Source organism: Amphibalanus amphitrite, unplaced genomic scaffold (assembly GCF_019059575.1).
Source record: "Amphibalanus amphitrite isolate SeventyFive unplaced genomic scaffold, NRLGWU_Aamphi_draft 001104F_arrow, whole genome shotgun sequence".
NCBI classification, from domain to species: domain Eukaryota; kingdom Metazoa; phylum Arthropoda; class Thecostraca; order Balanomorpha; family Balanidae; genus Amphibalanus; species Amphibalanus amphitrite.
In genome coordinates this window covers 179,178-197,269 of record NW_024882598.1, presented here as the reverse complement: position 1 = coordinate 197,269, position 18,092 = coordinate 179,178, and the positions used below count along the sequence as shown (strand labels likewise).

Below are 18,092 nucleotides of genomic sequence, written 5' to 3'. Positions count from 1 at the left end.
ACCTTAACCGTACTTCAGCCACAGTAAGCCAGAGCAGCTATGCGGCAGCCGGACCTGGCCGTAGGGGAGCCGGACGGAGTTGAGCCAGACTTGGCGGTCCGAAACCATACCAACCCGGGAGCGCTACGGCAAAGACTGGCTAACAGGAATAGAGCCATATCGACCCAAACCCCGGCTCTGACACCGTCCCGTTTACACCGGCCCAGGTCTGGCATGTCAGAGTTGCCGGGGCAAAACGGAATTGCGCCGAACCAAATTGCTGGCTGGGTTAGGGGGCCAGCTTTAAGAGCTCCACATCCGCCTGTAATAGCCCCAGGCCCACACCCACTTCTCTGAGGGACTTTATAGCGGCGACTGTGAGGGCCCTCACCGGCGCCCCTGAGAGCCACAGCGGCGTCTCTGAGGGCCCCACACCCCTAACTCTGAGGCCCTACACCAATGCCTTTAAAAAACCCTACATTGGCGGTTCTGAGGGTCCTTGTCAGTTACCAGCCAGCTACCAGCGACCCCGACGGCCCCACACAGGTGACTCGGAGGGTCCCAGCGGCGTCTGAGAGCACCATGCCGGTCTCTGGCTCCTGAAGGCACCGGGGGACCTCTTGATATCTTCTTGTCGGCCTATGAAGGGTCCGTTCCGTAACAGCAGTTCTGAGGGCCCCACGCGTGCCTGTGATGGCCCTAAACCAGTGTCTCTGAGAGCCCCCACAACGGCGCCTGTGAGGGCTATCACCGGCGACTGTGAAGCCCCTACACCGGCTCCTCCGAGGGTTCCACATTGCCATATCTGAGGGCCCCACACTAGTGCCTCTTAAGGCCCTATATCGGCGGCTCTGAGGGCCCAACGCCGTCGCTTCTGAAGGCCCCACCAGTGTGCATATGACGGCCACCCACCGGTGACTTGTGAAGGCCCCACACCGGCGACTCTGAGGGCCCCATCGGCGTCTGAGTCCGTGCCGGTCTCTAAAGACGACCCCAATGAAGGTACTTACCACCGGCCTCTGGTAGCCCTTTGCCGGCCTCTGGCTCTGAGGGCCCGTCGCTGGTCTCTTGAGCCCCCTGCCGGCTTGGCGCTCAAAGGGTCCGAGTCTGACACCCGTCTACGACGGACCCACACCAGTGTCTTTGCAACTTAACGTGTTTTTCGCCCTTCTTCTTAAGACTAACATTGCTTTTCTTTACATCTTTTTTCATGCATTGTAAATTGCGTAATTGTTTTGTTTTTAGCAGTGAAATACTGCGGAACCAATTATGTTCCTCAAGCAGAGTTAGTGGGAGTTATTGAGGGAAAAATCATTGGGGGTGCTAACTGGAACATTTGGGGGTGCCCCGAAAACCATTGGGGGTGCTGCAGCACCCCCAAAGGTATACAAATCGACACCCATGTAAGTGAGTGTATTTTTTTTTTCTGAGCACGAGAAATTACGTCCCTTCACAGTTCATGGTATCATTCATTTGGTAGCATTTGGTAGTAATGTAGACTAGAAATGCCGCAATATACAAAAGTGGCGGACCGTCGTAAACGATTTGTTGTGGTTTTGTACCGCGCGTGTGTTTCGCGGGTTGCCGCCCACTGTTTGTGTGTTGATTGTGAGATCGAGGATTGTGATTGACTTTGTGCAATATCGCTGATAGCGAGTTTGTGCTGGTGATACTTGCAGTGCCGTGTATACATTCCGGTGTCAAACGCCCTGAACTGAAGCACTCGCCATTCCAACGAGTCTTGGGAATTGAGATTTCAGCCTATGAACAGTGAACACCGTGGAGCGGGGACATTTATGAACTTTAACGATTATAGTGGATCAGCTGCAATTTTAATATGACATAAGTCCATGCCAAGTGTTCATGACATTATTATGCCGTTCGTGATTCTACAAGGCTTATGTCTATGGGAAAGAAACACCATGCTGGGGAAAAGCTAGATTGTAGTTCAAGTTATGATACTGCCACCTGCAATGTTTTTGGTGAGTTCCTTATTCAGACAGATTGTGGTGATTCCAAGTTCTCGAGCTTTGCTATTCTGCATGACTAGTTAGAGCTGACCTGCTAGTTCAGTCAAATGTCAATTTTTCATTTTGATTTTCTCTTTCCATCTTCTCTTTTTACGTCACCTTACTTATGTTCTACTGTATTCCCTAATTGTAAATGCTTATGTCTCTATTCAAAGTTGCTGACATCCTGCTAAGCTTTACAACAGTAAATAGGCATTTTTCCATTATACCAATACTGTCAATAATTTGTGACACTATGCAAGGTGATGCTACAGCAGAGATGGCCACAGACCTTTGAATGAAACCCAGATAGTCTGCCTAATATGGGCCTATCATTTATCTGTTTCATTGGTATTTCAACATTGGTCTGTCTCATTTCAGATGGAGGGTGTGGCTGCGCAGTGGGTGCAGCGGGATGCTCAGGATCTCCTGCATGCCCAGGATCTGGAGTCTGGAGCTGCTGGAACTCTCCAGGTGAGTCTGGGATAGTTATGCACCAGCCAGTCCCCCACAGACCACATAGCATGACCATGCCACCTGGGCAGATATTCTATCAATCAGTGAGTGAGACAGGTCACTGGTCACTGGTGGTGGGTGTATCATCCACAGAGCTGGCACTGTAGTTAAGCTGCACTTCTGTGTAGAGGAGCCAATGATGGTTTTGATTACACTAGTCAAATCATGCCTTGCAACTTGGCTTGCAAAAGAAATCTGCACTTGATGTGAATGTGAAGTGGATTTCATTGAGACTGATGCTCATTTGTCTTGATTGGGATGAACACTGGTTGTATTTGGAGATTATGTAATTCTTAGTTGACTGCTCGAAACTCTTGATATATTCCATGTCACTCTTAGCTGCAGCAACTCTAACGGGCAGAGCTCGAGGATGGTATTCCCAAGCCCTAAAACGCTCCAAATCCATACACTCCTGCCACCAAACGTCCAATCGGCGAACCTCAGTTTCAACACCAGCCACTAGGTGTCTCTGCTGTCGCTCCTTCCCGCCGACCGGGAGGATGTGGTCTGTTCTGCGCCCGCGACCAACCGTGACGTCACTGGCCGAGCATGACGTCATGGTTGACGGCGCAGCCTCACCTGGCTTCGCCGCCACCGGGCCCGGTCGGTCAATGCTTCCAATAGTCGATAATTTGTCCCGTAAATGAAGGCGGCGCGTCCGCCGCACCGCGCCGTGTACGTCTTGCCCCGGCGCACCTGCGGCGCCTCTGGCGCACTGGAGGCGGACGTGGCGCAGGGCAGGGCGCGTGCGCTATGGATTGAGGGGTGGGGGGGGGGGGAGGGGTCTTGTTGGGTATAATAACGGGAGGATGATGGAGTTTGTGCCATGGAAGCATGGTGACATCGGTTTTCTCCGCTTAGACTGGTTTCGTTGTGTGACTATTGTTATTTTGCTCTCGTTTCTGACGAGGATGGGATGGGTTTAATCAATTATGGAAAATGGAAGGAAGAAGACAGGCAAACGGTTGGGTATTGGGTGGTAGGCTTCCTTAGGTGATAACTAATGTTTATCAGCATCGAAAATGTTGGCAAGTTTTTGCCGGGCCGTTTATACCACAAACAAAGGTGTCCATTGTCCAAACATAGCACTTTTCCAACCACTTTGGTGAAGTTAAGCCTTCCATAATGCGCGCAGTATGCTGGGATGACCATTGCTTTTTGTTCGCTCGATTGACCCGAACAAAGGATCGAAGCGCATTGAGAGCGTTCAACTTTTATAACGAAGCGGTCAGCCATTGGTCTGTTTGAGAAGTTCATGCTTTCTACATTGAGTTGTTTGTTTTGTTTAGATTCTGGTTCTCAGTATTTACGTGCCACTCGGCAGTTTTATTGGCTGAGACACACTGACCAAACCGCCCGCGTCCTGCTTATCTTTGCCACACTGAGTCATTCTGCTTTCAATTTATTGTCTGCCGAATGTTGATTCCCGATACCGAGTCTGTAGTTCCTGGAATTGTTGACAAGTGGAGGTGTTTGGACGGAGACAGCTTCACGGACTCGAAAACAGAGGATCTGTGAGTTGTGACTAGCGTCTGACTCATCGCGCAACATACTGTTGGATTTTCATCCCAAGCGTATGACTCACAGCGGAATGAGTCGCTCTGCTTAGTTCTGGATAAGTCATGGATTTACCAGCTCGGATATCGGTTTATTCTCCCGACCTAGCTCACGTTTCGGCCCACGCTCTGTCCTACGGTGGCGTTTCCTAAGGTGGTGTGGTGATTTGGTGACCTTCCTACAATATGACGCACAGTGACCTGTTAACTGACATGGTCGTGACCCAGACGATGACCTGGTTTTAATTTTCTGTGATTGCTATCGTCCATTGACGGGTCCAAAGGGATGAGACGTTTGGGGCTTATGTCCGCCGCAGCTCCCGAAGCTGTTTTAACTTTGCCGGTTTGCATAGGCGGCGGAACGGGGGGGGGGGGCACCGGGGTATCGTCCCCCTTTGATTTGGACCTTTTAACATTAGCCCTATGGGCGTTGCATGGAAAGAATGGTACCAAAAGTCGGCAGTGCCCCCCCCCCTTAATTGAAGGTGTTCCGCCGCCACTGCCGGTTTGTTAGCCGGGTGCTGTGCTGAAATGTTTTTTTTTTTTTTTAAACAAAGATGTAAGGAAATGCTGTTCTTGTGATTAAGAACATAGCATGAATTAAAAATGCGAGGAGTTTCAAATTGGAGGGATTTTTGGGTGTGTGTGGTATGCATGACCTCAGCGTCGAATACCACATTTCTGGGCCCATCTATCGGCGATGCTTTCGATCAGTCGGTGAACTCCTGCTCGATTGGCCCAGAGACAAAATCTAATTTTGCCCCGCCATCGTCCAGTCGATCTCACGGATGAGCTCACGGAAAATAAACCTCTCACATATCAGCTGTAAAATCATCTTCAGTCTACTTGGTTCAGTGGCTGTCACCGTTACCTCACATCCGTAATTATGTATGGCATCCTCTCACCTTTGACTTGTCATGCTAAATGTTGAAAAATGTTCTGCCCTGCCACACTGACTGATCTGCTCATCTCTCCGGCCTGGCCCATGCCTCGTCTCTCCTGTCTAGAACTCTTTACCCTGTTGCCTGACCCAGCACGCGTTGCCCAGTCATTCCGACTCTATCCCTGCCCCGCCGCCCCGATCTACCTCGTCTTGCCCGTCTCCCCGACGCAGCACGCTCTGCCCCTGCCGTGCCGTCGACCTAGCACGATTTGCCCCCGTCGCCCCGACCCACCTCGCTCTGCCCATCGCCCCGACCCAGCTTGCTCTACCCCGTCGCCCCGACCCAGTACCGTCGGTCCGTCGAGGTCACCAGACGGCCCCATCGCTCAGCTGACGGCCTGGGCCGTCGGCGCCGGCGGCAGCGCCGACAGCGGCGGCCAGTTTCCGGTGCTGGCACCTGCCACGTGCCGCCAATGAGCTGCCGCGCCGCCCCCGCGCAGCCAATGGCTCGCCGCAGCCGCGCAGATGATCCGTGCCCCTCACTGCGATGGCTAGTTTAGTTTTCTGCCGCTAGGCGGCGCTGCCGTGCCTGCCCTGTTTTGTGGGGCGCCTCCGCGCAGCGCACCCCCTTTAAATGTTTTTGCTCTGCTTCCTGTGGTTGCAGTGGATATTTTTGTGTGGAGGAAGCAGATGTCAGCTAGCGGCCTGCCTCTGAGGCGGGGGGGGGGGGAGCGTGTGACGTCATCACGTCTGTTTCCATGTCTGGTCGTCAGTTTCGTGCACCCTGTGATCAGCGGACGGAGACGGGGGTGGGGCGAGCTATTTCGGACCCCTGCCGGTGGATTCGTGGTCCAGTCTGGCCTAGTGGCCGGCTGGCTCACGTCAATGGGCCATTAGGAGGGTCCGCAGAGGTTTTACCGGGATGTGAGTGCCCGGGGATGGTTTTAGACGAGCTGGCGGTATTTTGGATTTTCACCTGGTTGGTGGCGCTCCGTGTTAGGTAGATTACTTAGGCTACTTGAATGGCCGAGTGTTACCCAAAGATAGCTCCGGGGAGAAGGGGAGAAGGAAGGGAGAAGGAGAAGGGAGAGAAGGGCTCTGATTGTGTGCTGTTACATTTTTGGCACTATCAAGATCCTGAATTAGCTCTAATCGAAGGAGGGAACAGGTGTTTGAAAAAATGGACGACGAGAGGAGATCTAAAAAGGGAAATCACGCACACAACATTTCTTTAGTCCTCTTATGGGTCAATCTGTGGGTCATATAGCCTGTGAGGCTGGCTTTTTCCATTTTAGGCTCACCACTCTGCCTTTCACTGACACAAAACCAGCTCATTTGGCTAACTTGTTTCTAGCAAGCGCCTGGCATGCCTTTCAGCGCGCCGCTTGGCCTGGTGACCTGACAAGCATGAATGACAATCGTCACGGCACTGATGATGATTCTCAGGGCATCTTATGAGAGCATTCTATGAGCAGCTGTCCATTTTAGGCTAAGCTCATTGAAGGGTCTTGAGTCTGTGCTTGTTTTCGTGTCAATGAGCTGAATCACAGATCACGTAGATGCTGGCTAGGAACATAGGGGGCGGAACGGGGGGGGGCACCGGGGCACCGTGCCCCCTTTGATTTTGGCATTTTAACATCAGCCCTATGGGCGTTGCATGGAAAAAATGGGACCAAAAGTCGGCACTGCCCCCCTTAATTGAAGGTGTTCCGCCGCTACTGGCTAGGAACAGTTTTTTTTTTTCGCAGCTATTGATGTAAAATGTTGGGACCATCGCTGGCTAGTCTCTCTTTAGTGATTGGTCACCCAAAGCCATTTGGTCCTTTATCGGTGCGACTGGGCGCATTAGTTGAACCCTGACGAATGATAAGCGACCGATTCTGCTTTCAAACCACTGTTAACTCCTTTCCGAGCAGCTTACATCGCCGAAGCAAATAGCTCGAACGTGAAACAGGCACGGCATAGCCGGCCTCGAATGTCCCACGTAATCCGAATATCGAACATGTATACTCGTCTATATGGAGCTCAAACGGCCGTCCAGTATCACTCCGAGTCTCCGACTGTCTACCGAGTCAGGTAACTCTGATTAATGGCAGCTCCAAACAGCTTAATCAAACGCCCGTACAGTGGCAAGGAGGGTGTTGGAATGTTCGCTGGTGAGTTGTTGGGCACGGTTTCGTGTGCTGGATGGAACCAGGCTGGTTGGTTTTATAGCTTTGTCACCGTCGTGATTTTTGTGATGACGTCAACACAGCGGCACTCAAACTGTATCGGATCGACAGTGGTGTTGTGCTTAGCTGCAGATCCCGCAAACTGAACACGATTCGACAAGAAAATCGCACATAGCTCGGAACGGACATACCGAAGCAGCTACCGAGCTATTCGTGGTAGCTATTTGATTTAGGTAGGTAGGTATTTCTGCTTACGGGCCACCACAGATTTATTTGATTCATTTTGTTTTGTTATTTTTGCGCACGTGCAGTGGTCCGCACGAGGTGTTTTCAGTGGCGCGACTGTGTTCGGTGGATAGCACTGGAGCGAGCATAATCGCCCCCACCTGACAACTGGCCTGGCGCGGCTCGTAAAAGGGACGCTGGTTTCTTCGTATACGATTTAACGAGACTGGTTCGCTGAAATTGGTCCACACACACTAGTGAGGTGATAGATCGGACGGGATTGATGAAGCCTTGACGGGATTGATGAAGGAAAGCTATTTACTTTAGACGGTGGCAGAGGTAGCAAAATGAAGAAGAAGTATGATATTCTCCTATCGGTCGAAACGAAGTCCAAAAAGCAATTAATTATCAAAATTCAAATTTTAATGCACTTGTAATTGTATTATGTGATATTAGGAAGTGCCCCGTCTGCAAAAGGAGTGAAATTGTAACACACTTGTTTTTCCCGGCTTGCTTTGGTGCAGCTGTAATAGGCTTCCACAGATTTTTACAGCGATTATAATTGAATGAGATTAGACTTCATTCATGTTCGAGAAAACGGAAATGCTTCAGCCATCCAAAGCACCATCTTGTTTTCTTTCTGCGCGGCGGGTGCTTGATGTGGGACTAGGATGATCACATTTAGTTATATCCAAGGATTATGCCAGTAATTTTGTCGTGTTTTCGTGATCATAGGCTGCTAAGGATTATAAGTGTCACAAATAATTCAAACCTTGAGCTTGTTTAGTTGTTTATTATTTGCAAGACAAAAAGGTTTTTCCAACTTAAACTGCTTGATAACGGTGTAAAATTATGTTTGTTCATGTTCTCTTCGCTAGTTAACTATTCCACAGACATATAAGTCTTGTAAAAATGCTTGATCATCATGTGCCATGGTTTCTAAGGCCGCTTATTGCATTTACAAGGCTTAGATGTCAGAAACTGAATGAAAAGAAAAGCTGAAAAATGTTTTGATCTAAGCTAAAAGAAAAACGAAGTAACGTGATGACAAGCTTAGCAAAATGATTTTTTCTGTTCTTATCGTCATGGATAAGGTGTACCATTTATTTTATTTTTGAAGAGCTAATATGACTATTTATTTGTGTGCAACAACTGCCCACTTTTATATCATAATGTATGAGATCATCATATGTCAAGATTTGATCTCCACAAAATGAGACCTGTTTTGGCTCACTCCAGGAAATGTAACTAAGATTGTGGAAGAGGTACATTTCCGCAGCGTTATTCCAAACACTGTTGTTTTCGCCTGAATCCGGTGATAATTGGACTTCAGAGATAAGATTGTGAGACTGTGGGACTTTGTTAATGTTGTTTCTAAGCCAGGGAAATGTCGCATAGATAAGAGGTTTGTTGCACTGTTATTCACATAAGTGGTGTCCCTGCACTAAATTCTTAATATATACGCTTTATTTATTTTCTAACATTTGTGATCAGTGGAACTGCTCATAGATCTAGTCTGACATCGGTCGAGAACTTCCATGTAGCCAATGGACAGCGTTACATCATTTGAGCGATATAGCTGTTTTATCACTGTAAACCTGCATCTAGCACTTACCTACATAGCCCCTCACCTGGATTCGGCATTCCCAATAACGCCTTATTACCTCTTCAACAAAACATAACTTCCCTTCTTCACTATCATAGCGGTAGCCCGGCATTGACCTGAGGACACATTCGATGACAATATTTTCCTTGTTGTCATGGCAACCCGGGGGTGATCGTGACCGTGGAAGCTTTGACAGCGCCGTTCTGACATTTACTCGCGGACTTCCTTACTCATCGGCGGGTCATTGACCCCGTGACGTCACACACTCGTGATAGTTTCGTTCGTCAGTACGAGTCGATGAAAAGCTCTAGTGCTCGCTCAGTGATTTCCAGTGCGATTCGAAAGGCCGCCGTGCCGACAGCCGCCCTCATAAATCATGCGCCGGCCGTCACGCTGCGCTGGTGACGTCATATTGACGTCATTGGGGCGCTGCCGGAGGCGTCGGTAGTAGTAAGTCGCGTGCACAGCCGACCCGACGGTGTTTTATTAGTCTACAATGGCGACAGTGTGTTGGTAACGCGTCTGTTTGCTGAAAAACGACGCACCGACACGTGCTTATTCCAGGCTAGAACCACCCGTCCGTGAAAGGGTAATGCATGAAAAGCGATTTGGGTAATAGACCGATCCACTGGCTTCCATGATTATGTAGAGCTCTGTAAGGCCATTGGACCCGGCTATGCTGACCTTATCGTAATTTATTGTTATGGATTTAGTATTGGGGGAGGTCATGCCGGACATTGAACAATTGGCTAAATTCACTCGATACCTATGCACCGAACTGCAGCCGTCCTCGCAGGGCATATAGGCCCAGGAAATATTTAATATTTCCTGAATAATAATGTTGCATGATACTAAGTATTACATTTTATTATCACTGATGGTTTTTATGATATGTCCTTGCAGCGCCATAATGAGGTATCATGAAGCTTGCAGAACGAGTACAGAAGCGAATCATCTAAACTGGAGCCTTAAATTTGGTACTTTTGAATGTGTTTTCTTTCCACTGAGCTTGGAGCTGCTTTCAGTTCGTACCAGTTTCGGTTTATTTGTTTCGCGTCACTCGCTGTCAGGGGTTGATTCAGCGTGACGCTGTAAATCTTACCCCATGGTCGTATATGACGGAATACCTGTCTTTTATCACCCGTCCAATGCGCCTGATTGAAATATCACTCTGATCAGGTGATGGGCACAAGGTGATTGTCCTTGCACCATTAATCGCTGCCAGATTTTCAGCTATTTTTGGTGAGAGCTTGTTAGGTGTTTCAGTACCCAATAATTCATAATTTTTGTTGACTCTTATCTGTTGTTGGTAGCTTTAATTGTGAAGTTCGTCAACAATCGAATTTGCCGTATCTATTGGCAGTCCCATGAAAAGAACCTCCTTTTATTAGAAGCGAGTTTTCTTCACGGATATATTTGGCAGCGATTGATCAAAGCGCATGTTTTTGTATAAGCTGCTTACTTCCTGGAAACACTACGTCAGGCCAATGATCCGGCAGACTCATATCCTATTGCTTCTTACCAGTATTTGTTAAATCGCCGACACCTTACTGCTTTTATTAGGCATAATCACTTAACCAGTGGCAGTTAAAGGCCTGCGATCTAGTTTCCTTTGTGCATTATAGTTTTGTTTTAGAGGTACAACATCATCACCTACCTGCCTAGTATTTTAGAAACTGGAATTCAAGTGGGTTGATGCACAGCTAAGCACGAGACAGTCCCTTCATCACCCGGTTACAACTGGCTATATTCCAATGTATGTAGGCATTACGTCGGTTTATGGACACAAGACTGTCTATTATCGTCCAAATTCCAAGGAATAAATCAATGAAGTTCCAGATTTGCGTTCCAGAGTAAGGCGTCTTTCGCCATTATGCTCATTACATCTAACTTTGCTGATTGAGTGGCTGTTTTTCGGAAAAGACCTCGTGCGCAAACGTCTCCTTTTTCATTTTATTCTCGTGAATTGTGGTGAATCTGTCTGATTATTTGTTGACGCGGAGGCATGATAGTTAACACGACGCTGTAACGTCATAATACTCCCTAGGCCTTTTGCGTGACGTAGCAAGAATTGAGTTAGAGGGTCACTTACATTAGGCGGGCGTCTGCGGCAATGAACTATTTAGAACGTCTTAGTTGACGCACTTGTGGTGAAGACTTCGGATTACCTGTCTCCTAACGCAGCCGTGTGGCACATGTGGTTGCGGCGAGGAAACGAATTTGAAATAACCCCTTCCAAGGTCTTCCAGAATAGCACTTTCGACACCAAAATACCGAAATTGCAAATAGATGGTGGTCAGGGTTCTTGCGGTGCTATGTAACATGAAGCCACCGTTTTGTAGAAAGAACGTTGTTTTGTCCTGAATATATCATGTCACCTTTAGGAAACGAAATGCCCACCCATAAGACATATTTCAGTTTACGTTAAAACCGTTTCGTAAACCATGTTTTACATCTTAATTTCTTTTTGATTGTCACTTCACGGAACTCTCTAACGTTTGTCACCATAGTACTGTCGGTCGCTATCCAGTGCTGTGCAGTTCTCTTGGAATGATTTCACGTATGCTAACCTCGCTTTATGGCCATAACTGCGACCGAACTACACGAGGATGACTTCATTCACAATGCCCCTGGTAAGCGGCCTTTTGTGACCTCGTGTATTTGAATGTAATCAAACGACAACTCGCATTTTGTTTGCATAATATGAGAGGAGGGGATGGCTGAAGCATGTCATTGGGCGCTGTTTCTAGCGGTCTATCATTTCTCTTCGCCTTATTTGCTACTTGTATCGTCTGTTGTTGCTCTTCAATGAACGATTTTAAACGGGTCGCCAATATGGCGCCGGTGCTTGTTTTTCTCTTATTTGGCGCCTCACGGCACGGCACGTGCCATTGCTGAGATGACATTCCCAGGGCGGGAATGTGAGACGCTGAATAATTCATGCTTATTTCATTGTGTCTCGTGTTTACAAGCGAGCAGGGCCACTAGCAGTCCTTTTGTAGGCGCCGCTCATGTAAGATGCAGCAGTGCTGTATGGCCTGACACGACCCCTCCCTCTCGCTGTCCTCTGGCGACCCTAAACAGTTCACCGAGCTGGGCCAGCCCGGAGCTGCAGCTCACCTCGGGACGGCGCCAGCTCTGGTTTGCTAATGAGACAAAGGTGCAGCGTCAATCTCTGTGCTGGAGGGGTTTTGGATGGTGCTAAAGCTTAGGCGGGAAAAGGGACGATTGGAAGAGCTTACGCTCCATGGCTATCGATGAAATACGTATTGGTACATAGCTGAAAATCGGTTGGATGCATGCTGAAGCGGTTATTTTCCATCGTAGATTAATCTTCAATTTGTCGCCCAAATTTTCAACGATGTCATGTCCACTCATTTATCCCCATTCTCTTCTTTGCCATCCTTATCTCACGCCCACTTATCCCATCACCCCATCCCTCGCCTTCCTCCCCTCTTCTCCCCTCCTCTCCCTCTAGGGGCTAGCCGCACCTTGCGACCGACCATCTGCCGCTAAAGTCACTCCCTAATCGGACACTCCACTCACTACACTGCCATACCCATCCTTTCCGATTACCGCGTTACAAACCCGTCTGACGGCTGCGGCGTTTTGGTGCTGTCGTCTGGCACGCGCGCGCACGCTGGCCACATGGCGCCCCCTCCCTTGCCTTAACCCCCTGGGTTCCCGATCGGGGACGGGTTGGGTCACCTGTCGGGGCAGTAATTTCAGTACGTTACCCCCACTGAGTGCTGCTCCTGGTGGGGTGGTGTTTGTTCATTACAGCTGGTCGGTCCAGTTTGGCTGGGAGGGTGGTCATTGGTCATCCAGCTGCTTTCTTGTTCTCTGAATTTTCCCTCCCATGTGCAGAGAGGGAGAGGAGAGGCCCTTGATCCCTCTGAAAACGTGACTACAGGTCAGGTGGACCCTCACTGGCGACTTGTCAGATTCCTCGCAAACATTTTCTTTACTTACGGCAACGTGGGCGTTGGTATTGCCGCTTGTGAAATTTGAGCGTTGAACTGACATGACCGTTGTAGGACAATCTGTTTTGATCTACCGACCCGATGGTAGGGCAAGTCCGCCGGTGTCTTTGCAAGGTCGCTGAAAATCGCGCCGTTTCGCTACGATTTTTGTGATTTTTTTTTTCCCCGGGGCGCCTTTGATGTCAAGATGCCGACATTTGTAACAGGATTTGACACTGAATGGGACTTTTGTTGAACTATTATGTACTCCGTATATCATGTTTGTGCAGAAGAGTCCAAGTTGATAATGTTTCACCTCTGGTTGGCATGAAGATGGAGACGGACAGGAGAAGCGTGCACGACAAACGCGACAAGAAACTGATGTTGGTCTATGCTATTCCATTTGAAGCAACGCCATGTCCGAAAGCCTAAATAGCTGCGATGATACAGATCATACATCGCGCTGGTGTGAAAGGATCTGGATGTCAGTTCTGCGAAATGCTTCCCTGTGCTGGTCCGCTCCAGTTTGCCATTTTGCGGTTGCGTTAGCTATGCGACGCTGAGTCAGCATGTGCTGAAAAAGTGGTTTATGACGAAACCAACAATGCTGGAGGAGTTTTATTGTTCTTTTTGTTGCTGCGTTCTTTGATGCTTGATGGAGGAGTGGAAAATGGAGCATCTTGACCTTGTCATGTGAACCAGGAATCGCACAATTCCTCCAAGGTGATAACTGAGACTGATGAGGTTCAACATATGTTAGTGCATATGTCTATTGTTTAGTGCATTTACAGGGCCAGTGATGGTCATTGAACATTTCCCAGTCCTCAAAACGCTTACCTCATCTGAAAACATTTTCAGTCGCACATATTTCAATCGAAAATCAATAAGAAGTCTTCATTGCGAAGATCCGTATAACTTCCAGAAGCCTTATATCTCTTCGCTAGCACTGAGTAGATAGCACATGATGCGTGCCATCGTACTGTAAAGTTTAGTTTTTTTTTCTGCCTGCTAGGGAGGTACTTAAGTTGGAAGCGCTTAACGCGTTGTACTTGCAGTCAATAGGCAATCCGCGGACCGCGTGGTATGTAGCATGTGTTTTATGATCTGCGGTTGGCGGATGATATAAAAAGGTGATGTCATCGCTGACAATTGCGTTCGATGAACACAAAAAGCTGAAACTGAAGTCACCGAAAAATTAACCAACAATCACTCAAAGGAAGTAGCATCGACATAACTGCATTTGTGTACATTAGCTGCGTTAAAAGTGTGAGTTTATATTGTCACTTGTCAGCGAGAGAAAAGTTGTTCTGTTTTATCGCTCATGCTGTCCTTTATGACCTCATTCGTGACGTCATCAGTCAAACATAGTCCTGTATGATCTCATTCGTAGCCTCATATCTAACACTGCTGGTTATTTTTGTAGCATTTTTCGTCTCCCAAATGTGCTAACCTGTCAGCCCAATATGCCCGTGCCACTGCCACAGGCAGCTGAATATTTTGCATACGTTTTTGCTTGTCACTATACCAATACATAACATACAGGGTGGGGCAGCATAATCGGGAATGCTTTTTGGGCTCTAATCATGAGTAGGCATGACATTATTTTGATAAATTATAGCATGGCAATGAAACGCCCAAAAGTTGTGCATCATCTAACATGACTACATCCATGAGCATGCAACCTCCTGGAAAAGAGCAGCAAAATAGTTCGACGGTGCTCCAAGTGCTTTGCGCGCGCCCATAGACACTAATGTTAAACGAGTAAAACAAGAACATTTTGTTGAAACCCCTGCAATTCCACGTAAAGGTTGCTGGACAGGTCAACGTGTTATCACGGACAATAAGGATTGTGTGGGAATACTTAGGACAAAAGGTTAACGTAATCGTCGTAAAATAACTCTTAGCAGAGGACATACAGATGACTCACTTGAATATAAGGAAGACGCTCTTGAGCATATTAAAAAGAAACAATGTTCAAAACTTCAGCGACCAAAAATCTCACCACCGACTGGAATACGACAAAAAAGAATGGCAAGCCATATAGGGGATTGTATCGAGAATATTCCAGCGGTCATGCAAAGTAAACATCCTGTTGGGGTGATGGACCTATGGGTGGTCTTCAAGGGAGGTGCACGTGGTGCACCCTACTTCATCGAGCCCAGATAAAATGAGCACCTCTGGTAAATACATCCGCACTGTGGCAGACTCATGTGGAGCCGTCGGAACAGAGGATCACTGACGGTCCAGATCACGTCTTACGAGGACTCTGTCCGTGCTGGTACTGCAGTGAGGACGACATGTTATTGTGTAGGGCACCTCCACCTGAGATGAACCAAAAACTTCTGGTCCTTCAACTCCGCCGATTTAAATCCGACCAAATTCTTTACATGGAGCGTTTTTTGGTAGAAGGTTAATGAACAACTTATCATCAGTAAAGACGGTCTTCAGTGCAAGGTACGATGCTGATGGGCGATCATGGACAAGCAGGAGGTTGCACGTGCATGCGCGTGCTTTTGGACCCGCCTTGAGAAGGTCATCGACGCCGAGGGCGGTCACATAGGATGAGAGATAGGTAAAAGGTGACCAATTGATGGGATGTTGCTAAAATAGTGCTTGGAGCTGTATTTTTAAATTCATGACCAAATAATCCCGTTTGATATTTATTCCCGATTATGCTGCCCCACCCTGTAGCTTCTGTTCCTGAATAAAAGTAGTTTTAACGCAATATGGACAATGCTCCAGCAATGTCAAGAATGGCGATTGTCTTTTGGGTACGCTCTCGTGATCACTCTTATTAACAGCGTTTGCGTCGCAAGTGAAGACGCACCAGAGGTTCAGCAATGAACACTGAAACGCAGCTAAACCAAGGGTCATGATTTCGTCACCGGAAATTGTGGAGGGTCATGGGATTAATATCCGTAACGGCGCAAGGTGTACGTTCGGGACCATCAGGGCGCCAATCTGGGATTATAGAATTAAACAGACAGATAACATGAATGGCTTAGCAGCCTTTAAATTACATATCAATAGGCCTCAAATCATTTAATGATGCTTGAATATGGAACCATTGACAGCGGTATCGAAGATCAAAGCTAAATTTCCTCATTCACATGGTTGCTAAACATTGTGATGACTAGGTAGGTATGTGAGTTCTATCAGAACCAATTATCATAAGCTGAAATTGCACCTAATGTAGAAACTAGATGCCAGCACTTCATTGTTTATAGCGCCATACCGCCGAAAGTTGCACCGAACGATTCATTCGCTTCATCATGATTCCTGACATTTAGTATCTAACTGTTAGCAAGCGCTTTTTAAGCCCATTGTGAATAAAATTATGTTGAAAACCGCTAGCGAAAGGGCTACAGTTTTTCATCATTATTTTATTCAATATGTTCTCTAACATTACCGATATAACTCAAAGGTCGTTTGGGTTGGACCTGCTATCTGACCGTCACTATATACGTCTGGGTAACCATTACGTGACCGTGAGACCATGATCAGACGTTTCAATGATCAGACGTGACCGGGGCTTGTCGAAACACACCTGGCTGTTCAGTCTCCTTGGTTAGATCAGCTGCAACCGGCTGTGGCGTGTTAAAGCACATCACGCCATCGTTTTGTGTGGGACAGGCGGAATACTCCTAATTTGTACAGTCAGGGGTGGGCTAAAGTTTGGCATGCCGTAAGATGAGGATCGGTGTTGAATAGGATGACAGCTACATGTTCGTCGTGGTTGGTGTTAAATGGCGTCTCATGGTGTTATCGTTCGCCTTCCAACAGATGTTACGTTTTTGTAAATTGTAACTCGAAATTATTATTCATTGGGCATATTCCTCTGCATTTCTTGATTGTTTTTCAAATTTAATTGTATTAGTCATACACGCGATGCTACCCATTTTACGAGGGGGTATCGAAAAGTTCTGATCATCACCACGAATGAGATGTGATAGAAATTTGATTTTTTTACATGATGTTCATTACTCCTTTACAAGTCACCACACACGACCGCAAACTTATTGCATCGTTTCTTGAGCTGCCTCAGGCGGTCATTGTAGAACCTTCGCAATGTCCCGTAAATCACTGCTCCATCTCATCAATGACGTCATTTCTGTCCTTAAATCACCGGCCATACTGTGGATTCTTCATCTCCCGTAACAAGCAAGAGTTAGTTAATACCCGGTCAGGTGAATTTCTTAGATGCGGTAGGATTTAATGTCCACATCATGTTCTTCCTTCAATCGCAGCTCAGGACGAATGGGCGGGAGCGCTGTCGGTGCGGATAAAACATCTTTCTTGGGCTTTTTTGCGGCGATTCTGCTTGAGGCCATCTCGCAACTTCTTCAAAAGTGTGCAGTGGTGCTTGCTTATCATTATCCGACCATCATCAAGACAGTCGGTAATGACTATCCTACGCCAGATCCAGAACACTGATAGCATTGACCTTCCATATCGGCTTCTGCATCTTCGCCTTTTAAGAAGGACAGATGTGCCGTGCTTAAACTTCTTGATCATCTTTTTGTCTCTGGATCATGCACATAGACCCAGCATTCGTTACAAGTCATCAAATTATCGAAGATGTCTTCAATTTCCTAAAAAAGGCCTAGTTTTGATTTCGAAGGGCCAAGACGCATTTTTCTCTTGAACAAAGTAGACACACGAACTTCTAAGCGACCTGACTCCTTTATCGTCTGTAGTTCTTCGCTGATAATATTTTCAGGCACTGCCAGCATTGAGACCTTTCTGTTGCACAATCATCTGAAAGGTCACACGACGATCTGTAAGGATGAGGTCCTCCACTTCCTTCACAGTCACCACCTTGTCAGTCACTGGTAGCCACTCACTTCTTGACTCCCCTGCAAGGGCCATGCAACCAAGTTGAAAATTATTTCTTCCTTTTCGGTAAGTGCATGAGATGGGCTTTCCTCGCCATAAACTGATTTCACGTTCTTGATGTATTTTCTCAATGTGATACCGTTTCAAATGCATTAGTTGGATGACGGTTCGGTCCTCAATGGGCCCAATACTCATCTTTTTTACTTCTAAGTCTCTCCTACATAAGATAAAACCACTTCTCAGGATTCTCTTTGCGGGAACATTGTTCTTAAGAACCAAATATAATACCAACCAAAAATCATCAAAATCGGTCTACATCTTCTATGTGATGATCAGAACTTTCCGATAC

General features: G+C 47.4%; 1 protein-coding gene across 2 annotated transcripts in view; it reads left to right on the top strand.

Moving 5' to 3' along the window:
* Positions 1–1,539: 1,539 nt before the first annotated feature.
* LOC122370161 overlaps positions 1,540–18,092 on the top strand; it is a 142,446-nt gene continuing 125,893 nt past the window's right edge. For both annotated transcript variants that reach the window (XM_043345524.1, XM_043345523.1), the window contains exons 1-2: positions 1,540–1,961; positions 2,370–2,462. In XM_043345524.1, coding sequence (XP_043201459.1) covers positions 1,880–1,961; positions 2,370–2,462 — 175 coding nt within the window. In that variant the 5' untranslated portion in view covers positions 1,540–1,879. The remainder of the gene's footprint in view (positions 1,962–2,369; positions 2,463–18,092) is intronic.